The following is a 27,474-nucleotide window of genomic DNA, read 5'->3' on the forward strand; positions in this document are numbered from 1 at the left end:
GGATCAGGGGACTGGAGGCTAAAAGATATAAGGAAGGGTTGCTGGATTTGGGATGTCCAGTTTAATGAAGAGAAGGACCAGTGGGGACATGATAGCAGTCTTCCAGTATCTCAGGGGCTGCCCCAAAGAAGAGGCAGTCAAGCTCTTCTCCAAAGCACCTGAAGACAGGACAAGAAGCAACGGATGGAAACTACTCTTGCCCTGTACACCGCCCTGAGTCCTTCGGGAGAAGGGCGGTATAGAAATATTAATAAATTAAAATTAAATTAAATTAATCAAGGAGAGAAGAAACCTTAGAACTAAGGAGAAACTTCCTGACAGTTAGAACAATTAACCAGCGGAACCACCTGCCTCCAGAAGCGGTGAATGCTCCAACACTGGAAGTTTTTAAGAAGAGACTGGACAGCCATTTGTCTGAAATGGTCTAGGGTTTCCTGCCTGAGCAGGGGGTTGGACTAGATGACCTCCAAGGTCCCTTCCAACACCATTCTCCTCCTCCTCCTCCTCCTCTTCTTCTTTCTTCTGCTCCTCCTCCTCCCTTTTTCTTCTTCTTTTTCTCCTCCTTATTATATTGTTATTATATTATTATTGTTGTTGTTACTGTTATTATTATTATTATAAATTGGGAGGCTCTAAGAACACAGGTAGCGGTTACCAACCATTCGTTTAGCCACCGTTCAAAGTTACATCGGCACTGGAAAAAGAGACTCACGAGCCGTTTTCGCACTTAGGACCTGGATCACGGGATCAAAATTTGACCACTTGGCAGCTGGCACGTATTTATGTCGGTCGCAGTGTCCTGGGGATCATGTGATCCCCTTTTGCAACCTTCTGGCAAGCAAAGTGAACGGGGGAGCCAGGTTTATTTCACAGTTGTGTTACTAACAGAACAACGGCAGTGATCCACTTAGCAACTGTGACAAGAAAGGTCCTAAAATGGAGCAATCATTCGCTTAACAACTCTCTGGCGTAGTAGCAGAAATTTTGGGCTGAATTGCGATCGTAGGCAGAGGAGCCCCCCCTATACACTCCCCCGTATATTTCATGCTTACCCACTAGGAATGTTCCCAACAATGTCGACGTTGTAAGTCTTGGACAGATTCATTCCAGCTGAAACTCCAGTCCCGATGACCACCTTAAACACACACACACACACACACACACACACACACACACACAAAACAAAACAAAACACTTAAGAGATCGGATGGAAGAATTTGGGAACAAAAGTTGAGAGAAGGAATCCTGTTTCTATCGTTATCTTCTAGCCAAGGAAGCAACTTAGAACTAAGGAGAAATTTCCTAAAGGTGGGAGCAATCAGTCAGTGGAAGGGCTTGCCTCCAGAAGCTGTGGGTGCTCCATCACTGGAGGCTTTCAAGAAGAGACTGGAGAGCTATTTGACTGGAGAGCCATTTGACTGGAATGCAGGAGCAAGCGGTATATAAGTCTAAGTGCTACATCCATCTATCTATCTATCTGTCTGTCTGTCTGTCTATCTATCTATCTATCTATCTATCTATCTATCTATCTATCTATCTATCTATCTATCTATCTATCTATCATGTATGTATGTATGTATCTATCATCTATCTATCTATCTATCATCTATCTATCTATCTATCTATCTATCTATCTATCTATCAATCATCTATCAATGTATTTATGTATCTATTTATGTATCTATGTATCCATCATCTATCCATCATCTATTTATGTATCTATATCTATCAATCATCTATCATCTATCAATGTATTTATTTATGTATCTATTTATGTATCTATATATCCATCATCTATCAATCATCTATTTATGTTATCTCAGTGGGTTAGGACGCTGAGCTTGTCGATCAGATGGTCGGCAGTTTGGCGGGTCGAATCCCGAGTGCCGCGTAACAGAGTGAGCGCCTGTTACTCGTCCCAGCTTCTGCCAACCTAGCAGTTCGAAAGCACATAAAAACGCAAGTAGAAAAATAGGGACCACTCCGGTGGGAAGGTAACAGCGTTCCGTGCGCCTTTGGCGTCTAGTCATGCCGGCCACATGACCACGGAGACGTCCTCGGACAAGCGCTGGCTCTTCGGCTTTGAAACGGAGATGAGCACCGGCCCCTAGAGTCGGAAACGACTAGCACACATGTGCGGGGGAACCTTTACCTTTTTAAAAATCTATCAATCATCTATATCTAACAATGTATTTATGTATCTATTTATGTATCTATGTATCTATTTATGTCTGTCTCTGTGTCTGTCTGTCTGTCTACCTACCTAACCTATCTGTTTGTTGCAAGAATTATGTCTAGGTTAATGAAAAGAAGGACTAGGGGTGACATGATAACAGTCCAATATCTCAGGGGCTGCCCCCAAAGAAGAGAGAGTCAAGCTATTCTGCAAAACACCTGAAGGACGCTAAAGAAGCAACAAGGCAAAGGGAGAAGCAACCTAGAACTAAGGAGAAACTTCCTGACAGTGACAACAATTAACGAGCAGAACAGCTTTGCCTTCAAAAGCTGTGGGTGCTCCATCACTGGAGGCTTTCAAAATGAGACCGGACAGCCACTGGTCTGGAATGTTATAGGCCAGGGTCTCCTGCTGGAGCAGGGGGTTGGACTAGAAGACCTCCGAGGTCCCCAACTCTTATCATTCGATGCTTTGGGTTCCGAGCGAATGGTTCAGCTAGGGTTTCAGACCTACCACAATGATCTCCAGTGGAATCGGAACCACCAACCTCTTCTTAAAACGGTCATTGATTTCTTTGCCGCTCAGTAGCAGAACGATGCAGAGGAGCCCGACGACTAAAGTGGCCGTGTTGGTTCTGGTGATGTTGGAGAACACCTCAATCAAACTCTGAAATAAGACAAGACAGAAAGATAGCCAAATTAGGTCTGCAGGGATACTAGGAGAGTTATCCGATGCTTTGGATGGGGTCCGTGAAAGAGACTCGCCTGTGGCCTGAAAAAAACAATCCCATTCTTCTGGGACTGCAACAGGAGCAATCTTCCAAAGGGTTCTCGGGACTACAACTCCCATATTCCCTTGGACTGGTCGTGTTCTTCAAAGCAAGTAGGAAGCAAAGGGCCAAACGAAATCTACCAGCTTGCTTATTCCCATCTTTTCAAGTTCCATTGGTCAGGGACAGCCTAATAAGTGACGCATCCTATTACAGACGGAGCCAGATTGGTCTAGACTAGAGGTTAAGGCACCGGGGTTGAAAGCAGGAGGTCGTGAGTTCGTGTCCTGCCTTAGCCACGAAAGGCAAATGGGTGACCTTGGCCCCGTCACTCTCAGCCCAACCCACCTCACAGGGTCGTTGCTGTGGGGGAAACAGGAGAAGGAAGGTGTGTTGGAAAGTTCATCTCCTTGAGTTATATGTAAAAATAATAACTGAATAATAAGAGTTGGAAGGGACTTGGGAGGTCTTCTAGTCCAACCGCCCCCCCCAGCTCAAGCAGGAGACCATGTTCCATTTCAGACAAACATCTGTCCAATTTCTTCTTAAGAGCCTCCAGTGATGGAGCACCCACAACTTCTGGAGGCAAGCAGTGCCACTGGTTAATTGTTCTCACTGTTAGGAAGTTTCTCCTTAGTTCTAGGTTGCTTCTCTCCTTGCCTCGTTGCTTCTTGCCCTGCCTTCAGGTGTTTTGTAGAATGGGTTGAATTCCTCTTTTTTGGGTCAGATATTGGAAGACTGTGATCATGTCACCCCTAGTCCTTCTTTTCAATAACCTAGATATGCTCAATTCTTGCAACAAACAGGTAGGGTAGGTAAGTACATAGATGATAGATAGATAGATAGGGATGGATGGATATGGATCTATCGATAGACATAGTTGTTAGATAGAGTAGGTAAGTACATAGATAAGATGATAGACAGACAGATGATGGTGTTCTGTACCAGCCTGCTACCGGCCCTGCAGAAAAGGCAGGGACAACCCCTTTTACAAGAAGGCAAGAGGCTGGAATTAAGCCTGCCAAATTTATTGATACAAAAACAAACAAGACACGAACCAAGAAACAGGAGCTTCTCAAGCGGTTGCCTTCAGCAAACCAGCCCTCCCACGCATTCCCCTTTTATACAGTTCAGGGCGTGGCTTCTCTCTGCCTCCTTCCGAGGAGCCCCATTGCCTTCCTCTGTTTACTCCTGATTGACTGCCTCCTGCGTCGGGCGTCCTTGAACAGGGCCAGCTGTGGGTCATCTTCATCCACGCTGTCAGGCTCACATAGCTGGGTCTCCGTCGTGACCAGGTGGGAGAGGCCTGGCTGAGGGCTCTCATCAGCAAGCTCTTCAACACCCCCCTCCTCCTCTGAGTCGTCCGACCCAACTGCCGAACCCACAGGCTGACCCTGAATCACAACAGATGGATGGATGGATGGATGGATGGATGAATAGATCTAGATCTATCGATAGACAGTTGATATAGATAGATAGATAGATAGATAGATAGATAGATAGATAGATAGATAGATAGAGATGGATGGATATGGATCTATCGATAGACATAGTTGAGATAGATAGATAGATAGATAGATAGATAGATAGATAGATAGATAGATAGATAGAGTAGGTAAGTACATAGATGAGACAGATGATGGATGGATGGATGAATAGATCTAGATCTATCGATAGACATAGTTGACATAGATAGATAGACAGATAGATAGATAAATACACAGATAGATGATGGATGGGTGGATGAATAGATAAGATATAGATCTATCGATAGACATAGTTGAGATAGATAGACAGACAGATAGACAGAGTCAGATGGATAGATGATATAGACAGAATATATTATAGATGGATAGATAGATGATAAATAGATAGATGCAGTGGTGGAATTCAAATACCTGAACTATCAGTTCTCTTATTCAAATAGGCCTGGGCCTCCGAGGCCTAGAACGGACTTCCAGAAGTGGCATCCATGCACTCCTCCAGGCCTCCAAGGCCTAGACTGGACTTCTGGAAGCTATCCAGTTTTCCGAATGCAGCAAAATTTAGCTACCGGTTCTACTGAACCAGTGTGAACCAGCTGAATCCCACCCCTGGATAGTTGGATGGCTAGCTAGCTAGCTAGATATGATATAGATCTGTCGATAGATAGATATAGTTGATAGATATAGACAATCGTATGGAGAGGTGATTATTAGAGAGATACTTACGTAAAGAACAGACAGGGGTCCACTGAATCGTCTGATGTTAATCCCAAGCAGATACTTCAGCTGAGAAGTAAACACGTGCACAGCTGCTGCAGTTGTGAATCCACGCACAAGGGGCTCCGTGAGGTAGATGGCTACAAATCCAAAACGAAGCAGTCCTAAACACAACTAATAGGGAGAAAACCCACATTCTAGCAAGAGTCATTGAAATCACTTTGGGTTTTTAAACAAGTTCACAGCAGCATGCCTTTCCCGCCCCACACAATTTCCTTACAAGAACATAAGCCAGAGGTTTCCAGGCATAGAGGATGAGAAGATAATAATAATAATAATAATAATAATAATAATAATAATAATAATAATAATAATAATAATAATAATAATAATTAGTAGTAGTAGTAGTAGTTGGAAGGGACCTTGGAGGTCATCTAGTCCAACCCCCTGCTCAGGCAGGAAACCCTATACCATTTCAGGCAAATGGCTGTCTAGTCTCTTCTTAAAAACTTCCAGCGTTATGTGAAAATATTTGATTAATGAGAATCGTGAAGGGTGACAACCGCTGTGCATTTTTTTTGTTCTTCTCTGTAAGACTTTTTTCCAAGTCCGTTGTGTAACGTAAGCAAATCTGTCCAATTCGAGCAGGAAATTAAGTTATTTTTGAAATAAAGAGCCAGGTTAACTTAGCGGAGGTTTCTTGTTTCCATAACAAATGCCAAGTACAAAGTCTGCCACGTAACTTGGCCACACCTTTCTCGCACTCTAAATCGGCGTCTCCTATCACCTACTAGACCACACCACCACAAAAACACTCGTGGACTTGACCAAAGAGAATATTTGCAGCTCAAGGTTGAACGGTGGGCTCTTTGCTGCTCTCCGAGCTTGGTCATTTCCTTGCAGACGTTTCATTACCAAACCAGATTACAGCATCAGTGAGACGTCTGCAGGAAAACCACCAAGCTCAGAGGACCCCACGTTGAGGGAAGATACTCAGCCTCATCTTGAATGGCCAAAAAAAAAAAAAAAAGGAAAATCAGATTTTGACTTAGATGAAAGCAATAGCCAAATCTGCTTCTGAATCTGAATTCTCTGTGGGTTGCCCCAAAGAAGAGGGAGTCAAGCTGTTCTCCAAAGCGCCTGAAGGCAGGAGAAGAAGCAACGGATGGAAACTAGTCAAGGAGAGAAGCAACCTGGAACTCAGGAGAAATTTCCACACAGGACAATTAATCAGTGGAACTTCCTGCCTCCAGAAGCGGTGAATGCTCCAACACTGGACGTTTTTAAGAAGAGACTGGACAGCCATTTGCCTGAAATGGTATAGGGTTTCTTGCCTGAGCAGGGGGTTGGACTAGATGACCTCCAAGGTTCTATTCTATTCTATTCTATTCATTCCATATTTTCTATTCTATTCTATTCTATTCTATTCTATTCTATTCTATTCTATTCTATTCTATTCTATTCTATTCTATTCTATTCTATTCTTCTATTCCATTCCATATAATCCATTCCATTTTTTCTCCTCTTCTCCTCCTCTTCCCTATTCTCTTATTCTCTATTCTATTCCATTGTACTCCATTCCATTCCATATATTCCATTCCATTTTTTCTATTCTAATTCTAATTCTATTCTTCTCTTCCGTTCTATTTTTTTCTCTTCTCTTCCAAATTTCTATTCTGTTCTGTTCTGTTCTATTCTTATTTCTATTTCGCTGCTGCACTCCTTACCTGTATAACCCCTGACAGCAAGGTGACTGCCACTGCCACTTTCACCCGCATAGCATCGCGGGCGTCGGTCCCGTTCGTCGAGTTGGTATCCGTCACGCCAGGCCATTCATCGGGGACTTCTCTCACAGCTACTCCGCCAATCATCAGGCTGATCACTGCAAAGGTTCCTGCAAGAAGTTGAAGTGGGAGAAGCCAGTGTGAGGGCCAACAACATCCAGACACGTGAAAAGAAACCGCTTGAAAGAAACCTTTGTTGTTGGTTTTTGGTTTTTTTTACAAAACGACATATCGTCGGCACTTAACACCTGAAAAATTTGTCCAGAAACAAGTAAAAGGTCTTTCAAATGTATGCCGGAAACGTACGGGCAGTCGTCGACACACGATCAATCCTTTAGTGACCGTTCAAAGTTACTAAAAGTAAAGGTAAAGGTTTCCCCGCACATGCGTGCTAGTCGTTTCCGACTTTAGGGGCCGGTGCTCATCTCCGTTTCAAAGCCGAAGAGCCAGCGCTTGTCTGAGGACGTCTCCGTGGTCATGTGGCCGGCATGACTAGACGCCAAAGGCGCACGGAACGCTGTTACCTTCCCACTGGAGTGGTCCCTATTTTTCTACTTGCATTTTTACGTGCTTTCGAACTGCTAGGTTGGCAGAAGCTGGGACGAGTAACAGGCGCTCACTCTGCTACGCGGCACTCGGGATTCGACCCGCCAAACTGCCGACCTTCAGATCGACAAGCTGACTTTATGACGGCTCTTCCCAGCAGCATCCCCACGGTCACGTGATCAAAATCCGGGCACTTGTACAGATCGTCCTCCAATTTCAATGGTTCATTTAGCGACCGTTCAGAGTTACAACAGCACTGGACGAAGGGACTTGTGACCGTTTTTCACACTTACGACCTTTGCAGGATCCCCTTGGTCAGGGGGTGAAAATTGAGACGGTTGGCAACCGACTCATATTTATGACGGCTGAAGTGTCCCAGGGTCCCTTTTTGAGGCCTCGTGACATGCAAAGTCAAGGGGGGGAAAAAAGAAGCCAGATTCATTTAACAACCGTGTGGCTAACTTAGCAACTGTAGTGATCCACTGAACAACGGTGGCGAGAAGGGTGGTAAAATGGGGCAAGGTTCACTTAACGTATGTCTCACTTACTGTTGGGCTCGATCGTGGTCATAAGGCAAGGACTACCTGTATAGGTTAACTTTGACCTGTGTAACAAAGGTAGTCGGCTTTAAAAAGATGGAGAGGGAACTAGCACAGCTGGCTAAATTTACTCTTGATAAAAGTGAAAAATATAAGTGCTTTTGTTTCTACGTGGAAACCGCTTCTGGACTTTGTGCTTGAGGGAGGGGTTAGGGGGATCCTACGATTTGGGGTTTTGCTGATTGGGCTGATTTGTTGGTATTTTTTATTTTATTTATTTATTTTAATCCCATTTATATCCCGCCCTTGTCCGAAGACTCAGGGCGGGTTACAATCTAAGCACAAATCACTGTGCTTAGCAGTAGCCTTCATTCTACATATATGCCTGCTTATTAGGGCTTTTGCGGCCCCCCCAAGCGGCATTATTACAAAGTCAGCTTATTGCCCCCAACAATCTGGGTCCTCATTTTACCTACCTGGGAAGGATGGAAGGCTGAGTCAACCTTGAGCCTGGTGGGACTCGAACCTGCACTAATGGCAGGCAGCTGGTGTTACTTAAGGAGGCATTAGCCCACTACTCCACCAAGGCTCATATAGATATAGAAATGGCTCATTCGTAGCACTATAGAAATGTCAAAAGGTTGAGATTTTTTTTATTTTAATTCCATTTATATCCCGCCCTTCTCCGAAGACTCAGGGCGGCTTACAAGCTTAGCAGTAGCCTTCATTCTATGTCTATGCCTGCTTGTTAGGGCTTTCACACACACCCCCAAGCGGCATTATTACAAAGTCAGCTTAATTGCCCCCAACAATCTGGGTCCTCATTTTACCTACCTGGGAAGGATGGAAGGCTGAGTCAACCTTGAGCCTGGTGGGACTCGAACCTGCACGAATTGCAGGCAGCTGGTGTTACTTAAGGAGGCATCAGCCCACTGCCTTATTTTACTGCAAGTCGGATGTCAGCGCCTTTTCTGTCTTTCCCTTCCCCTTCTCCGCACTTCTCTTTTTCCTCTTGCCCTATTGTTGTCCCTTACTATTTGCTTTTGTACTTTCATATTTTATGTTATAAATGAAGCTTACAAATCGCATTTAAAAAAATAAAAAGAGATGTAGAGGGTTCCGCCAACTATATTATCAAGAACACAGTCATCTAAACCAGGAAGTCATCTAAACTGGAGGATGTGTGGACTTCAACTCCCAGAATTCTGGCTGGGGAATTCTGGGAGCTGAAGTCCACACATCTTCCAGTTGCCAAAGTTGTGGCACACTGAGAATAGAATAGAATAGAATAGGTAATACAGAATAGAATAGAATAGAATAGAATAGAATAGGAAATACAGAATAGAATAGAATAGAATAGAATAGAATAGAATAGGAAATACAGAATAGAATAGAATAGAATAGAATAGAATAGAATAGAATAGAATAGAATAGGAAATACAGAATAGAATAGAATAGAATAGAATAGAATAGAATAGAGGATGGGATGGGATGGGATGGGATAGAATAGAATAGGAAATATAGAATAGAATGGAATGGAATGGAATGGAATAGAATAGAATAGAATAGAATAGAATAGAATAGAATAGAGGATGGGATGGGATAGAATAGAATAGGAAATACAAAATAGAATAGAATAGAATAGAATAGAATAGAATAGAATAGAATAGAATAGACGATGGGATGGGATGGAATAGAATAGAATAGAATAGAATAGAATAGAATAGAATAGAATAGAATAGAGGATGGGATGGGATAGAATAGAATAGGAAATATAGAATAGAATAGAATAGGAAATACAAAATAGAATAGAATAGAATAGAATAGAATAGAATAGAATAGAATAGAATAGAATAGACGATGGGATGGGATGGGATGGAATAGAATAGAATGGAACGGAACAGATATGGAATGGAATAGAATATAGGAAAATAGAATAGAAGAGAAGAGAAGAGAAGAGAAGAGAAGAGAAGAGAAGAGAAGAGAAGAGAAGAGAAGCTGGAAGGGACCTTGGAGGTCTTCTAGTCCAGCCCCCCACTCAAGCAGGAGAACCAACACCGTCTCAGACAAGTGACTGTCTAGTCTCTTCTTAAAAACCTCCAGTGATGGAACACCCACGATTTCTGAAGGCAAGGCAAACTACAAAAAACATTGATACATTAAGAGAGTTACCTATTGATATATGTCTGGAAGTTCCAAAAAATGTATATAAAAAGACAGGATAAAAAGAGGAATACAGGCCAAAGACTGGAGGAACTGCAGCCAGCGACGCATAAGCCAATCCTGAGAGAAACATTAAGGGGGAAAAAAGGAAATAAGTGAGATGCACATAAGATCCCAACCGAATTATTGGAATAAATGGTTCAATGAAGAATAGTTAGACGGTTGCAGTTTATCAGTGTTTTTCCCCCCAGCAACAAGTTCGAAAGTAAAACGTCAAATTTCAAAGATCCTCCTAACTAAATTATCACCACAGGTAGTCCTCGATGTATAACCACTCATTTAGTGACTGTGTTAAATTACAACTGCACCGAAAAAAGTGACTTATGACTGTTTTCCACACTTGCGACCGCTGCAGCATCCCCAAACATCAAATCCGGATGTTTGGTAACTGACTCGTATTTATGACGGTTTGCAGCGTCCCCCAGGGGTCACGTGATCCCCCTTTGCGACCTTCTCACAAGCAGAGTCAAATGTTACTAATTTAACAACTGCAGTGATTTCACTTAAGGATGGTGGCCAGAAAAGTCGTAAAATGGAGCAGACCTCACTTAGCAACGGTCTCGCTTAGTGAGGGAAACTTTGGGCTGTGTTGTGGTTATAAGTTGAGGATTACCCACATTGCCCATATTGGGGCAAAACTCACTTGTCTTGCTTAGCAGCGGAAATTCCTGAGCCAGCATAGGGGAACTATGACCCCTTTATGACTTGCGGACTTCAACTCCTAGAATTCCTCAGCCAGGGTGCCTGGCTGAGGAATTCTGGGAGTTGAAGTCCACAAGTCATCAAAGGGCCAAGTTTAAAGACCCCTGATATAGACTTTAGGAGGAGTGGACTTCAACTCCCAGAATTCCTCAGCCAGCGTGCCTGGCTGAGGAATTCTGGGAGTTGAAGTCCACAAGTCATCAAAGGGCCAAGTTTAAAGACCCCTGATATAGACTTTAGGAGGAGTGGACTTCAACTCCCAGAATTCCTCAGCCAGCATGCCTGGCTGAGGAATTCTGGGAGTTGAAGTCCACAAGTCATCAAAGGGCCAAGTTTGAAGGCCCTGGATTCAGGGGGTTGAAGATTTTGTTTTTCAAAATGGCAGTTTTACTGACCTTGAGGCAGCTGCATGACCCCCGTGCTGATCCCTGAGACAACGTCTCCCATCAAATATTTTTTCACGGGATAGTGAGGAAGCCATGTTAAAATCGGGAAAAAGCTGTAGAGGACCGATTTGGCTTTTTTGGAAGAACAGCTGAAAACACCCAAAGCAAAAAGAAGGGGTCAGTCAATCGAAAGAAACTTGTCAAGAGTGAAAATCTTTTTGTGTTCATTTTACGTCTCCAGTTCTGCAGAGGTTTGCTGAGGAAAAGATATATGGAAACCGGGTTATTCAAAGAAATGAGTGGCATAATGAAATATGGAGTACGGCAATAAATGACACATTAACAGAAATTAAATTTGAAAAAGGGATGATTCAAGTAAACAATTATAATGAAATATGGGAGGATTCTATGAAAACAGTGGCAAAGGGAATCAACCTACTCAAGAATATATGATGTTTCGGAGGGGATAAGGGCACAATTGAAATATATTGTGTATTGTTAGTTGTTATATGAGAAGAAATATAGGGAATAAAAATGGTCTCCAGGGGGGTGGGTACACTGTAACATTTCTGAATTGCAGTGAAAATATATTAGCACAGGTGGGCTCTTGGCTTATGACTGCAACTGGGCCTGTTGTAAGGAAAACAACAGAATAGGATAGGATAGGATAGGATAGGATAGGATAGGATAGGATAGAATAGAATAGAATAGAATAGAATAGAATAGAATAGAATAGAATAGAATAAATAGAATAGAATAGAATATGGAATGGAATCAAATAGAAGAATAGAATAGAATAGAATAGAATAGAATAGAATAGAATAGAATAGAATAGAATAGAATAGAATAGAATATGGAATGGAATCAAATAGAAGAATAGAATAGAATAGAATAGAATAGAATAGAATAGAATAGAATAGAATAGAATAGAATAGAATAGAATATGGAATGGAATGGAATGGAATAATAGAAGAATAGAATAGAATAGAATAGAATAGAATAGAATAGAATAGAATAGAATAGAATAGAATAGAATAGAATAGAATATGGAATGGAATGGAATAATAGAAGAATAGAATAGAATAGAATAGAATAGAATAGAATAGAATAGAATAGAATAGAATAGAATAGAATAGAATAGAATAGAATAGAATAGAATCTGGAATGGAATGGAATGGAATGGAATGGAATGAAATAGAATAATAGAATGGAATAGAATGGAATAGAATAGAATAGAATATGGAATGGAATGGAATAATAGAAGAATAGAATAGAATAGAATAGAATAGAATAGAATAGAATAGAATAGAATAGAATAGAATAGAATCTGGAATGGAATGGAATAATAGAATAGAATAGAATAGAATAGAATAGAATAGAATAGAATAGAATAGAATAGAATAGAATAGAATCTGGAATGGAATGGAATAATAGAATAGAATAGAATAGAATAGAATAGAATAGAATGGAATAGAATGGAATAGAATAGAATAGAATAGAATCTGGAATGGAATGGAATGGAATGGAATAGAATAGAATAGAATGGAATAGAATAGAATAGAATAGAATAGAATAGAATAGAATAGAATAGAATCTGGAATGGAATGGAATGGAATAGGAGTAGAACAGCAACCCCTGTTTAGGCAGGAAATCCTATACCGTGGTATTGTATTGTATTGTATTCTCTATTCCATTCCACTCCACTCCATTTCATTCCGTCACTAAACGACTTTCTGTTAAGTCGAGGACTACCAGAACGGGATCCGAAGAATGGCCAGCTGATTAGTTTAATGCAACCACGCACATTTTATGTCTTACCGAAGAGCGTGCGCTATCTTTTGGCCAAGAGGCCGCGTTGTTTTGTCCTTTGCGTGCAGCTGCCCTTGCAGGATCCCGTGACTGTAAACCTGTCTCTCCACGTGGTACACGGGTGATGAGGTGGGTCCCGCTCCATCTTCTCCCTCATGTTCCATAGTATGTATTCAACAAACGTGAGGACGGGGGAGACACGTCCCTTCAGGCTGCCTGTACAAAAAGATTAGCACGGAGTGTTTCTTTCCGTTGAGAAGAAATGCAGAAGAAACCTTCTGGATCTCTGCCAGGCTTCTATTGAACAGAAGGAAGGAAGGAAGGAAGGAAGGAAGGAAGGAAGGAAGGAAGGAAGGAAGGAAGGAAGGAAGGAAGGATTGGAAAGATAAGAAAGAAACAAAAGTGAGAAAGAAGGAAAGAAAAAAGGAAGAAAGGAAAGTTTAGAAAGAAAGATTAGAAAGATAAAGTTTAGAAAGATTAGAAAGATAAGAAAGATTAGAACGTAAGAAAGAAACAAAAGTGAGAAAGAAGGAAAGAAAAAAGGAAGAAAGGAAAGATTAGAAAGAAAGAAAGATTAGAAAGATAAAGTTTAGAAAGATTAGAAAGATAAGAAAGAAAGATCAGAAAAATAAGAAAGAAACGAAAGTAAGAAAGAAGGAAAGAAAAAAGGAAGAAAGGAAAGTTTAGAAAGAAAGATTAGAAAGATAAAAAAGATTAGAAAAATAAGAAAGAACAGAAAAATAAGAAAGAAACGAAAGAAGGAAAGAAAAAAGGAAGAAAGGAAAGTTTAGAAAGATTAGAAAGATAAGAAAGAAACGAAAGTAAGAAAGGAAAGAAAAAAGAAAAGAAGAAATGAAAGTTCAGAAAGAAAGAAAGCAGAAAAGAGGTAAATTAGCAAACCATCCTTCCCCTGAACACTTTTTTTTTAGTGTATATTTAATTTAGACAAAAACGCACATAGCCCTCAACTTACAACAGTTAGTTTAGTGACCACTCAAAAGTCACAAGGGCACCAAGAAAAGTGGCTTACGACCATTTTTCATGTTTATGACCGTTGCTAGCCTCCCCCCACCCCCCCAGGGTCACGGGATTAAAATTCAGACGGTTGGCAGCTGACTCCTATTTACGACGGTCGCAAGTGTCCCCGGGAAGTGACCTTTTGACAGGCCAATCCAGATTCACAACAGCCGGCTTACTCACTTAAGAACTGAAGCGATTCATCTTAACAACTCTGGGCAGAAAAGTTGTTAAGACGGGGCAAAATTCCCTTTAACCACCGTCTCGCTTAGCGACGGAAATTTTGAGCTCAGCTGTGGTCATAAGCCGGGGACTATTTGTAAATCTGCTCTGGATTTTAGTTTCTCTGTGTGACGAAAGGAAAAAAACGGGAATGATTTAAAAAATCGCCCTTTCAAAAAACCCTAGAAGGGCAGCACAAAGAGAGCTAAAGAGACTTTTTTTACACCTTTCCTTTGTTGACCCCTCGTGACCCCACGGACAACGTTCCTCCAGGCCTTCCTGTCCTCCGCCATCTTCTGGAGTCCGTTTAGGCTCAACGCCTACTGCTTCAGTGACTCCATCCAGCCACCTCCTTCTCTGTCGTCCCGTTCTTCTCTTGCCCTCAACCTTTCCCAGCATGAGGCTCTTCTCCAGCGAGTCCTTCCTTCTCATTAGGTGGCCAAAGTGTTTGAGTTTCAGCTTCAGGATCTGGCCTTCTAAAGAGCAGTCAGGGTTGATCTCCTCTAGGACTGACCGGTTTGATCGCCTTGCAGTCCAAGGGACACGCAGGAGTCTTCTCCAGCACCATTGCTCAAAGGCCTCGATTCTTTGGCGCTCGGCCTTTCTTACGGTCCAACTTTCACTGCCATAAATTGCAACTGGGAAGACCACAGCCTTGACCGCCTTTCCTTATCTGCCAGATAAAGAGTCTTAATCCTACCCAATCAAAGTAAGCTTTTAAAAGATTTACTGCTGTGGATCGGCTAGCAAACGGGGGGACAAAGTGACTCTACCAAAGAGGAATACCATAGGCCAGTCTCAAAAACCTCTAATGATGGATGTCTACGGAGATTCTCAGTCACACAGGTCACTGTTGTCCCAAGGATGCTTCCCCCCCCCCCAAAAGGCAATTGAATCTTCTTGGATTTTCCTTGAAGACCTTTCGCTTCTCCAAAAAGCTTCATCTGTTCCTAGCAGTCCCTGCTGAACGGATGAAGCTTCTGGGATGAGAAGCGAAAGGTCTTCAAGGAGAAACCAAGGAAGTCCAGTTGCCTTTTGAGAAGGCAACTCCAGGGATGGAGCAACTCACAACTTCTGAAGGCAACTTCCGTTCCACTGGTGAATCGTCCTCGCTGTCAGGAAATTCCTCCTTAGTTCTAGGTTGCTTCTCTCCTTGATAAGCTTCCATCGGTTGCTTCTGGTCCTGCCCTCAAGTGCTTTGGAGAATAAATCATTTATAACAATGTATTTTCATTAAACTTTTGTCCCCGCGAGTCCCAGTATTTTATCAACAGGATGGATGCGTATTCTGCGCAAGCAACAAATGAAAAGGTCACCAATGCCCTCTCTCTTTTTTTTATTTTTATTTTTCTTCGAATCACATGCTTCTTTACACAGCCAGCTGATTTAACAATGACTCTTCCACAATCCACCCAAATGTTCCATGATTCATTTAGATAACCGGTGGCTTTAGTTCTTACTCCAAATGTCCGGCCTATCTTCTTCTAGGAAAATGTGATTTAATTTCTTCACTCGGGTTTTTTTCCCCCCACTGTTGTTTCTAGAAACATCAAAGGCCATATCAAAATGTTCTTTAGGCCATATCAAAATGTTCTTTAGGCCGATTCCTGGACCAACCCATTTCACTTGGCAGCTTCCCTAAAAAGCTGGAGAACTTTTTAATTAAGTCGTTACCACCCCAAAGTCAACGTAGATTCAAACGTGGCTTTGAGGTTGAGTTACCCAACCCTTGCCAACGACAAGAGAAGGAAAGAGAAGAGCAATATTTCTGTAGCTTGGGCCACCATGTTTTCTCTGGATGAAAATGGCCCACCTTTAGAGAAATTGTAGCTTGCTGCAGCTAATGTTGATATAGCAAAAGTCACTCTCCCACCTAACCTGAAGTCATTCAGATGTGTGAATGTGAACACTGGCCCCTATCCAACAAAATAAAATTCAACATAGATACAAGTAAGATTTTACGCTTAGACAAGAAAAAAAACAACTCTGCAGGTATAGACTAGGTCAGGGGTAGGCAACCTCGGCTCTTTTATGACTCATGGACTTCAACTCCCAGAATTCCTGAGCCAGCCACGCTGAGGGGAAAGGGAGAAGGTTTCCAAGCTCAGCCATGCTGGCTCAGGAATTCTGGGAGTTGAAGTCCATGAGTCATAAAAGAGCCGAGGTTGCCTACCCCTGGACTAGGTGAAACCTGGCTTAATGCCAGTAACTGTGCGAGGGATCTTGGGAGTCCTAGTGGACAATCCCTTAAATAGGAGCCCGCCCTGTGCTGCAGCTGACAAAAAAGCCAACGCAATCCCAGGCTGCATTAACAGAGGGATAGAATCAAGATCATGTGAAGAGTTAATACCGCTTTACAAGGACGTGGGAAGACCACCACTTAGAATACGGGCATCCAGTTTTGGTTGCCACGATGTGAAAAAAGATGCTGAGACTCTGTAAGAGTGCAGAGAAGAGCAACAAAGATGATCAGGGGACTGGAGCCTAAAACATATAAGGAACGTTGGCTGGAATTGGGTACGTCTAATAGTCTAAATGAAAAGAAGGATTAGGGGAGACACGATAACCATCTTCCAATATTTGAGGGGCTCCTACAAAGACGAGGGGGTCAAGCTATTCTCCAAAGCGCCCGAAGGCAGGACAAGAAGCAATGGATGGAAACTGATCAAGGAGAGAAGCAACCTAGAACTAAGGAGGAATTTCCTAATAATGAGAATAATTAATCAGTGGAACTCCTTGCCTCCAGAAGTTGTGAGTGTTCCATCACTGGAGGTTTTTAGGAAGAGACTGGACAACCATTTGTCTGACATGGTAGAGGGTTTCCTGCCTAAGCAGAGGGTTGGACTAGATGACCTCCAAGGTCCCTTCCGACTCTATTGTTATTAATTATTGTTGTTGTTGCTATTAACTCTCCTGTACCTGGTGTCCTCCTCCGGTTAGATGGGAATTCAGACTGCAGTTATACCAACATAAATAACCCTTGTTTTTCTCAATAACCCGTCTCTACTTCTAGGAACTGAAACCTGATTCAAATATTGTGGGACATACATTACCAAATTTACAGTACATCGAGTTTCCTTGAACAAGCTGATACATCAATTTTGAAATGATGCGTTTCAGGAAGCAGAGACGTTAATTCCCTGTGAGGTTTTACAGCCGTACGTTGAGTGTTCTGTAGAGGTTTTAGCTGGAATCTCCTCGTTGCAATTCAACGCTTATGAAATTCTGAGTTCATATAAAAATATCCAGCAGACATTTCCCTGCTCTAAAAAACATGTCTTCACATTTCTATCTGAACATTCTGGGTGCTCGAGTATCCAGATCTTCCTGGCCAGAACTGTTCAAAGTTGAAATAAACTTGCTAATTTCTTTGTTTGTATCCTTTTATTATTTTTTACAAGTAACTGAAGGCTACAAGCATATCCAACACACCTTCATCTTCCTATCTTCCCCACAACAACCCTGCGAGGTGGGTTGGGCTGAGAAAGAGGGACTGGCTCAGCTGGATTTCATGGCTAAAGTGGGACTAGAACTCATCGTCTCCTGGTGTTTTTCTGGCTTTCACGCCTAAGGCGGAACTAGAACTCACCATCTCCTGGTGATTGGTCCAAACTCACCCAGCTGGCTTTCATGCCTAAGGCGGGACTAGAACTCTCAGTCTCCTGATGATTGGCCCAAAGTCACCCAGCTGGCTTTCATGCCTAAGGCGGGACTAGAACTCTCAGTCTCCTGATGATTGGCCCAAAGTCACCCAGCTGGCTTTCATGCCTAAGGTGGGACTAGAACTCTCAGTCTCCTGGTGATTGGTCCAAAGTCACCCAGCTGGCTTTCATGCCTAAGGCGGGACTAGAATTCTCAGTCTCCTGGTGATTGGCCCAAAGTCACCCAGCTGGCTTTCATGCCTAAGGTGGGACTAGAACTCTCAGTCTCCTGGTGATTGGTCCAAAGTCACCCAGCTGGCTTTCATGCCTAAGGCGGGACTAGAATTCTCAGTCTCCTGGTGATTGGTCCAAAGTCACCCAGCTGGCTTTCATGCCTAAGGCGGGACTAGAACTCACCATCTCCTGGTGATTGGCCCAAAGTCACCCAGCTGGCTTTCATGCCTAAAGCGGGATTAGAACTCACCGTCTTCTGGTGACTGGCCGAAAGCCACCTAGCCAACATTCTTGGCTAAGGCGGGACTAAGAACTCACGCTCTCCCACTTTCTCATCTGGTGCTTTCACCAAACTGCTTTTGCGTGCGTCTTGTATGTTCTTTCCAACCCTTTAAATGTGCGTACCGCCACAACTGATCACCTTTTTATTTCCTTTCCGCTGCATCCTGTGTCTTATTTGTTTCTTCCAATAAGAAACTGAAAGCAATCATCAAGGAAATAATCCAAATGACGCACTCTACAGCAGAGTTCTCCAACTTTGGCAACCTGTGGACATCAACTCCCAGAATGCCCTAGCCGACCACATTGCAACAGCGCTGGGGAAAAATGACTCACTTTTTAACGAGAAACAGGAAGTTTCTCATTAATGCCAGGTTGCTTCTCCCTTTGATCCGTTTCCAACGTGCCAACCAGCCTGTCTTTACAATGGGTGCAGCGTCCAGGGGCTGTGCGATTGTCGTTTTGTGATTCTGCCAGCAGGTTTCCCACAAGCAAAGGCCGTGGGGGGGAGAAGCCTGGATTTGCTTAAGGATTGGCCAGGATTCATTGAACAACTGCAGAGACTGGCCTAACGGCTGTAGCTAAAATAATAAAAAAAAGGTTGCACAATCCTGCACCACTCCCTTAACCAACCGCCTTGCTTAGTGATGAGAAGTCTGGGCCCGTCTGCGGTCCTAAGCTGAGGACTACTGGTACATAAGTGTCCAAACACAAAAGGGAAACACACACACCCCCCCCCCCAAAACAAGGAGTCACATTGCTAGAAAAAGTTGATCAAGTAGAAGAAAAAAAAAAGATTTTCAAGCCACTTGTCCTGTTGGAGGCCATGATGGCTATTTGAGAAATAACAGGGAAATAAATCCATTTGGAATTCCTCTTCGCTTAAAAAAAATCACCCTAAATTTTATTCACGGAGAGACTTGTTTACACCTAAACAGTCCTAAGTATCCCACATTTCTCAGTTTACACAATACAGGTAGTCCTCGACAATCGAGCCCAAAATTTCGGTTGCTAAAGGAGACGTTTGTTAAGCGAGCGACCTTCCTCGGCCACCATCCGCCGGGACCTGAAGACTTGGCTCTTTGAGCTCTCTGACCCAGGCTGAGAATTTTAACTGGGGTTTTATTTTCAGGGATAATTTAATCTTTTAATTCTCTTTTAACTTTTTGTATTTTATATTGATGTGATTTTAAAATGCCCTGTAAACCGCCCTGAGTCCTTCGGGAAAGGGCGGTATATAAATCTAATAAAATAATCTAAATCTAAATCTAAGTGAATCGCTGCACTTGTTAAATTAGTAACCCGGTTGTTGTGTGAATCTGGCTTCCCCCTGTTGACTTTGCTTGTCAGAAGGTCGCAAAAAAGGGGACCACATGGCACCCCCTCCCCCGGGGACGCTGCGACCGTCATAAATACGAGTCAGATGCCAAGCGTCTGAATTTTGATCACCTGATGCTGCAATGGTCGTTAAGTGTGAAAAAGGGCCCTAAGTTACTCTTTTCGCAACGATGTTGTAGCTTCGAACGGTCACTCAACAAAGTGCCGTTAAGTCAAGGATTACTGTAGACTGAAGTGTGGGTCAGGAGGATGTGGAACTCACCGGAGGTCCCCTCTGCTGGATTTCTTTGCGATTGTGTGTCACCCGAGCCCAGGCTTATTGTGGCCATAAACAACTAAATGACTTTTGGTGTGGTTCAACGGTTTCATTGCAACTTGTGTGCAGTTAGATAGTCAGTCACCCGATTCTCCTCTGCGTGCAGTGCATTTGGGTACACCGTGTAAAACATATCCTCCTGATAAAGCATGATTAAGCACACAAGTGATGCAAGAAAGGAAGGACGGAGTAGGGAAATTTTTTTTTTTAAGAAGCAGCTATAAAACAGTTAAAGGGAAGAAGACGGAGGGCAATCAGGTGACAAGGAGAATGTATAGAAAAATCCACAGGGCCAGCAGATCTACTGAAGACAAACAAACAGTTCGGAGGAGTCCAAGATTAAAACACGCTAATCGATTAAACCCAGACTCCCAATCCCGGGGGTTGTCGGAAAAGCCTTTCGAATCCCCGGTTTTGCCAAACTAATCCATCTCACAGGACTGCTGCCCTAAGAAGGCACGGGGGGGGGGGGAGGGTGGAAGGGAATGTCCTGCAGAGTTTTTCCTAAGAAGTCGTAATTTCATTTCACAATTCAGACCCATCGCTAAAAGTTTGTAAACACTGTCGGTAAAAAAAAAGGTTGGTAAAAAGAGTCATATTTTGTCAGAAAGAAAGAAAGAAAGAAAGAAAGAAAGAAAGAAAGAAAGAAAGAAAGAAAGAAAGAAAGAAAGAAAGAAAGAAAGAAAGAAAGAAAGAAAGAAAGAAAGAAAGAAAGAGGGAGGGAAGAAGGAAGGAAGGGGGAAGGGGAGAGAGGGAGGGGAGAGAGGGAGGGGAGAGATGCAAGGAAGGAAGGAAGGAAAAAAGAGAGGGAGGGAGGGAGGAGGAAGGAAAGGAAGAGAAGGAAGGAAAGAAGGAAGGAAGGAAGGAAGGAAGGAAGGAAAGGAAGGAAAGATAGGGAGGGAGGGAGGGAAAGAAGGAAGGAAGGAAGGAAGGAAGCTGAGAAAGGGAAGGAAGGAAAAGTAAGGAATATGAAAGAGGAAGGAAGGAAAGGAAGGAAGAGGAAGGAAGGAAGAGAAGGAAGGAAGGAAGGAAGGAAGAGGGAGGGAAGAAGGAAGGAAGGAAGGAAGAGGAAGGAAGGAAGGAAGGAAAGGAAGGAAAGATAGGGAGGGAGGGAGGGAGGGAAAGAAGGAAGGAATGAAGGAAGGAATGAAGGAAGAGGAAGGAAGGAAGGAAGGAAGGAAGGAAGGAAGAGGAAGGAAGGAAGGAAGGAAGGAAGAGAAGAAAGGAAGGAAGGAAGGAAGGAAGGAAGAGGAAGGAAGGAAGGAAGGAAGGAAAGAAGGAAGAGAAGAAAGGAAGGAAGGAAGGAAGAAGAAGGAAGGAAGGAAGGAAGAGGAAGGAAGGAAGGAAGGAAGGAAGGAAGGAAGGAAGAGGAAGGAAGGAAGGAAGGAAGGAAGGAAGGAAGGAAGGAAGAGAAGAAAGGAAGGAAGGAAGGAAGGAAGGAAGAGGAAGGAAGGAAGGAAGGAAGGGAAGAAAGGAAGGAAGGAAGGAAGGAAGAGAAGAAAGGAAGGAAGGAAGGAAGGAAGGAAGAGAAGAAAGGAAGGAAGGAAGGAAGGAAGGAAGGAAGGAAGGAAGAGAAGAAAGGAAGGAAGGAAGGAAGGAAGGAAGGAAGGAAGGAAGAGGAAGGAAGGAAGGAAGGAAGGAAGGAAGAGGAAGGAAGGAAGGAAGGAAGGAAGAGGAAGGAAGGAAGGAAGGAAGAGAAGAAAGGAAGGAAGGAAGGAAGGAAGGAAGGAAGAGGAAGGAAGGAAGGAAGGAAGGAAGGAAGGAAGGAAGAGAAGAAAGGAAGGAAGGAAGGAAGGAAGGAAGAGGAAGGAAGGAAGGAAGGAAGGAAGGAAGAGAAGAAAGGAAGGAAGGAAGGAAGGAAGAGAAGAAAGGAAGGAAGGAAGGAAGGAAGGAAGGAAGAGAAGAAAGGAAGGAAGGAAGGAAGGAAGGAAGAGAAGAAAGGAAGGAAGGAAGGAAGGAAGGAAGGAAGAGGAAGGAAGGAAGGAAGGAAGGAAGGAAGGAAGGAAGGAAGAGGAAGGAAGGAAGGAAGGAAGGAAGAGAAGAAAGGAAGGAAGGAAGGAAGGAAGGAAGGAAGAGGAAGGAAGGAAGGAAGGAAGGAAGGAAGGAAGGAAGGAAGGAAGAGGAAGGAAGGAAGGAAGGAAGGAAGGAAGGAAGAGAAGAAAGGAAGGAAGGAAGGAAGGAAGAGAAGAAAGGAAGGAAGGAAGGAAGGAAGGAAGAGAAGAAAGGAAGGAAGGAAGGAAGAGAAGAAAGGAAGGAAGGAAGGAAGGAAGGAAGGAAGGAAGGAAGGAAGGAAGGAAGGAAGGACCTCCTGCATTACAATAGCAAAATACCTCTTTTCCCCAATATAGATTTTTTTTTGGGGGGGCAAACTCTCCCAAACCCCCACATCCCCCAAAATGAGCAAAGAGGCTCAAACGCGAACCGAGTTCAGACGTGTTTCCCTCCAACGTCTGAACCTATTTAAAAGGGGGTGGGGCACACTTTAGGATCTAAGGCTGAAAATCCTTCCCTTTCCGGGCTGCCTTCAAACGAAGCTCGGGAGGAGGCGGGGGAGGGGGGCCCGCGGGCTCCTCGAATCGGGTCCGGACGCCTTTTCACACAACCAAGCCACCCAACACGCATCTCCAGCCCGAGACGGGTTTCCCAAGACCGGCTTTCTCCCTAACACCCCCACCCAGCCACCCACCCGCCCCTCCCTCCCTCCCTCGCTGCAATCACGTGTCGGAAAGGTCCTCTCCCCCCCAACCCGGGATCGGCTCAGATTTACCCCTGCTGGCTGGGACGGCAGGCTCGGGAGAAGGGGAGAGAGAGAGAGAGAGGCTGGAGAGGGGCAAAAAAAAAAAAAAAGGAAAAAAAAGGGGGACAGCGCAGGATGGTCGTCTGAACGCGCCGGGAGGAGGAAAGGAGGGAGGTTGGGGGGGTGCAAACCCGTGCACGCTTGATTTTTGCCACCGGAGCGGGCTTCTCGTTGCAAAGGGTGGTGGGGAGGGAGGAAGCAAGGAGCCCCCACCCCACCCACCCCACCCGGGCTTGGAGGAAGCCAGCTCGACCTTGCTTCTCTTGCAAAAAAATAAAATAAAATACAAATGCAAAGACCTCCAAGCCACCCCAGAGCCGGACACGCATCCCGGCTTCTGCCCGGCGGAGGGAGCGAGAAAACGGCCGCCGCCTGCCCTTGCCTTGCCCTGCCCGAACCGAGCCCGGCCACCCGGCCACCCGGCCGGCCACGGGCTGCTCACCTGCGCCGCCTCCGCTCGGCCTGCAAGCGCCGCCTGGCAAGCTCGCGCTCCAGATGCCCGGGCCAGCTCTCGGCCCCGCCCACTCGGCGGGCGAGGCTCCGCCCTCCGCCCCGCCCACTGCCGGCCAGCCAGCCAGCCCGAGCGCGGCCCTGGGCCGGCGGGCCGGGGAGGGCGGGGCCGCGCGCGCGCGCGCGCCTTGGCAGCAAAGGCTGCCGGGAGTGGTAGTTCGCCTCTTGGGAGTCAGGCTTCGCCAGGATTGTTCTCTCTTTCTTCCATCCCCTCCCAACTTTTGAAGGTTGGAGCGGTGGGAAAGAGAGCGGGGTGGGGATATCTGGAGGCATTGCGGGGGTGTGTTTGTTTTGTTTTGTTTTGTTTTGTTTTAGAACAATTCACCAATCTAAAACATTAGAAGGATTGAGGAGGTTCTAAGGCAGGGGGTCTTCAAACTCGGCCCTTTGATGACTTGTGGACTTCAATTCCCAGAATTCCTCAGCCAGCGTGCTAGGCTGAGGAATTCTGGGAGGGGGTCTTCAAACTCGGCCCTTTGATGACTTGTGGACTTCAATTCCCAGAATTCCTCAGCCAGCGTGCTAGGCTGAGGAATTCTGGGAGGGGGTCTTCAAACTCGGCCCTTTGATGACTTGTGGACTTCAATTCCCAGAATTCCTCAGCCAGCGTGCTAGGCTGAGGAATTCTGGGAGAGGGTCTTCAAACTCGGCCCTTTGATGACTCGTGGACTTCAATTCCCAGAATTCCTCAGCCAGCGTGCTAGGCTGAGGAATTCTGGGAGGGGGTCTTCAAACTCGGCCCTTTGATGACTCGTGGACTTCAATTCCCAGAATTCCTCAGCCAGCGTGCTAGGCTGAGGAATTCTGGGAGGGGGTCTTCAAACTTGGCCCTTTGATGACTCGTGGACTTTAATTCCCAGAATTCCTCAGCCAGCATGGCTGGCTGAGGAATTCTGGGAGTTGAAGTTCACAAGTCATCAAAGGGCCGAGTTTGAAGACCCCTGTAATCTAAGGGTTAAGAAGAATTAACCCGCGGAACGACCTGCCTCCGGAAGTTGTGGATGCTCCATCACTGGAGGGGTTTTTTTTTTGAAGAGACTGGGCAACCATCTGTCTGAAATGGTAGAGGGTCACCTGCCTGAGCGGGGGGGGGGGGGGGTGGACTAGATGACCTCCAAGGTCCCTTCCAACTCTGTTATTGTTGTTGTTAATTCTCCTGTACTTGGTCTCCTCCTGAGCTATTAGCCACGGTTCTGTTCCGTTCCATTCCATTATTCTATTCTATTCTATTCTATTCTATTCTATTCTATTCTATTCTATTCTATTCTATTCTATTCTATTCTATTCTATTCTATTCTATTCTATTCTATTCTGTAATTTTATTCTATTCTATTCTATTTCTATTCTATTCTATTCTGTAATTCTATTCTATTCTATTTCTATTCTATTCTATTTTGTAATTCTATTCTATTCTATTCTATTCTGTAATTCTATTCTATTCTATTCTATTCTGTAATTTTATTCTATTCTATTCTATTTCTATTCTTTTCTATTCTGTAATTCTATTCTATTCTGTAATTCTATTCTATTTCTATTCTATTCTATTCTATAATTCTATTCTATTCTATTTCTATTCTATTCTATTCTGTAATTCTATTCTATTCTATTTCTATTCTATTCTGTAATTCTATTCTATTTCTATTCTATTCTGTAATTCTATTCTATTCTATTCTGTAATTCTATTCTATTCTGTAATTCTATTCTATTCTATTCTATTCTATTCTGTAATTCTATTCTATTCTATTCTATATTCTATTCTATTCTGTAATTCTATTCTATTCTATTCTGTAATTCTATTCTATTCTATTCTATTCTGTAATTCTATTCTATTCTGTAATTCTATTCTATTCTATTCTATTCTATATTCTATTCTGTAATTCTATTCTATTCTGTAATTCTATTCTATTCTATTCTATTTCTACGGTATTCTATTCTGTAATTCTATTCTATTCTATTCTGTAATTCTATTCTATTCTGTAATTCTCTTCCATTTCTATTCTATTCTATTCTGTAATTCTATTCTATTCTATTCTATTCCATTCCATTCTATTCTATTCTATTCTATTCTATTCCAAATTCTATTCTATTCTATTCTATTCTATTCTGTAATTCTATTCTATTCTATTCTATTCTATTCTATTCTATTCTGTAATTCTATTCTATTCTATTCTATTCTATTCTATTCTATTCTATTCTATTCTATTCTATTCTATTCTATTCTATTCTATTCTATTCTATTCCATTTATCGGTAAAGCATGTTTTACCTGCACGCATTAAACCAGGGGTCCCCAAGCTTGGCAACTTTTAAGACCTGGGGATTTCAACTCCCAGAATCCTCAGCCAGCCAAGCTGGGAGTTAAAGTCCCCAGGTCTTAAAAGTTGCCAAGCTTGGAGATCCCTGCATTAAGCTGTATGAATGAAGCCCTCCAGGATAAGTGCCTTTACCAGGGAGTAAAGTAATGCTATTCGGCTATTCTTTTTCCTGCAGCTTTTTCTGTGCGCAGGACGAGGCTTTTGGCTGGCGAAAGGGAGATCTTTTTGCGTATGGGAAACAGAATTAAAAGTTTATTGAGAAATTCTTCTGTATTTCTAAATCAAGCAAGGCCGCGCTTGTTGTCTGATTCATCTGCTCAACGTGCCTTAACTTCTCCATCCTGCTTCCACTAGCATGTGTCCACAGGGCTGGGTAATCTGTAAGAGGCGCTGCCCATTTTTTGAGATTCTCAGTCTTGGGCGATTATATTTTTGAAGAATATAGGAACGTTCCAGTTTTAGGTTTATTCTCTCGGCGGGGCCAACAAACATCATCTGCTCTGCTCCCTGGCGAAGGTACTTATCCTGGAGGGCTTAATTTATACAGTTTAATGCAGGGGTCCCCAACCTTGGCAAGTTTAAGACCTGTGGCTGGGGAATTCTGGGAGTTGAAGTCCACAGGTCTTAAAGTTGCCAAGGTTGGGGACCCCTGGTTTAATCTGTGCACATAAAACATGCTTTACCAATGAATAGAATAGAATAGAATAGAATAGAATAGAATAGAATAGAATAGAATAGAATAGAATATGAATAGAACAATATGAATAGAATTACAGAACAGAATTACAGAATTACAGAATAGAATAGAATAGAATAGAATAGAATAGAATAGAATAGAATAGAATAGAATAGAATAGAGCAGAATATGAATAGAATAGCATAGAATAGAATAGAACAGAATATGAATAGAATAGAATTACAGAACAGAATTACAGAATAGAATTACAGAATAGAATAGAATAGAATAGAATAGAATAGCTTTCCTTTCCTTCTTTCCCTTCCCTTATCTTTCTTTCTTTCTTTCTTTCTTTCTTTCTTTCTTTCTTTCTTTCTTTCTTTCTTTCTTCCTTCCTTCCTTCCTTCCTTCCTTCCTTCCTTTCTTTCTTTCTTTCTTTCTTTCTTTCTTTCTTTCTTTCTTTCTTTCTTTCTTTCTTTCTTTATCATTTTTGCTGGTCAAAAACGTTTTTTGCTAAAAAGAATCCTGAATCCTGAAGAGCTACTGCAGGGGAACTGCATGAAATTCAATTTTCTTTAGAGGTTCACCAGCATCCTATTTCTACTTCTATTCAAGGTCACAATTTCATTTCAGGCAGCAGGTGTGAACGTGCAGCTGGTAACTGCGCTCGAGGAAGGCTATTTGCTGTTGTTGACTTTCTCAATTTTAGCACACATGCTGCTACTTGTGTTATCTCTTGTACACATCAGTGGACCGATCTCTCCTTCCCGTCGTGTAAATCAGAGGTTGGCATCAATGCCTCGACGTTTAGTAAGCATGATGGGGCAAGGCAGCTCTTGCCAGCTGGTGTGCTGGGTGGGTGGGGAGGCAGGTTTAAGATAATAACCAGGCGCTGCGTATGAATCCGGGAAACCAGACCAGACCACCTGCTGAACATCCACGGACCACCCTTGGAGAGTCACTGCGTTACCCTTACGTACAGTACATCTGTCCTG

At 43.3% G+C, this 27,474-nt stretch overlaps 1 protein-coding gene across 4 annotated transcripts in view; it reads right to left on the minus strand.

Annotated features, from left to right (window-relative positions):
- SLC26A5 (solute carrier family 26 member 5) overlaps positions 1 to 23,487 on the minus strand; it is a 306,769-nt gene extending 283,282 nt beyond the window's left edge. For 2 of the 4 annotated variants that reach the window (XR_014492870.1, XM_083365839.1), the window contains exons 1-8: positions 14,336 to 14,615; positions 13,145 to 13,351; positions 11,336 to 11,475; positions 10,188 to 10,298; positions 6,874 to 7,040; positions 5,156 to 5,320; positions 2,690 to 2,842; positions 1,053 to 1,135 (exon numbers count right to left, since the gene is read on the minus strand). Coding sequence is in view for 3 of the 4 variants with exons in the window: in XM_083365839.1 (XP_083221965.1) it covers positions 1,053 to 1,135; positions 2,690 to 2,842; positions 5,156 to 5,320; positions 6,874 to 7,040; positions 10,188 to 10,298; positions 11,336 to 11,475; positions 13,145 to 13,299 (974 nt within the window). In the remaining variant the exon portion in view is untranslated. Of the gene's footprint in view, positions 1 to 1,052; positions 1,136 to 2,689; positions 2,843 to 5,155; positions 5,321 to 6,873; positions 7,041 to 10,187; positions 10,299 to 11,335; positions 11,476 to 13,144; positions 13,352 to 14,335; positions 14,616 to 23,421 lie in introns of those variants that run through there. The other 2 variants (XM_083365840.1, XM_083365841.1) reach the window with 2 other exon arrangements.
- Positions 23,488 to 27,474: the final 3,987 nt, after the last annotated feature.

The sequence above is a fragment of the Vipera ursinii genome (assembly GCF_947247035.1).
Source record: "Vipera ursinii genome assembly, chromosome: 6".
In the NCBI taxonomy this organism is placed as follows: domain Eukaryota; kingdom Metazoa; phylum Chordata; class Lepidosauria; order Squamata; family Viperidae; genus Vipera; species Vipera ursinii.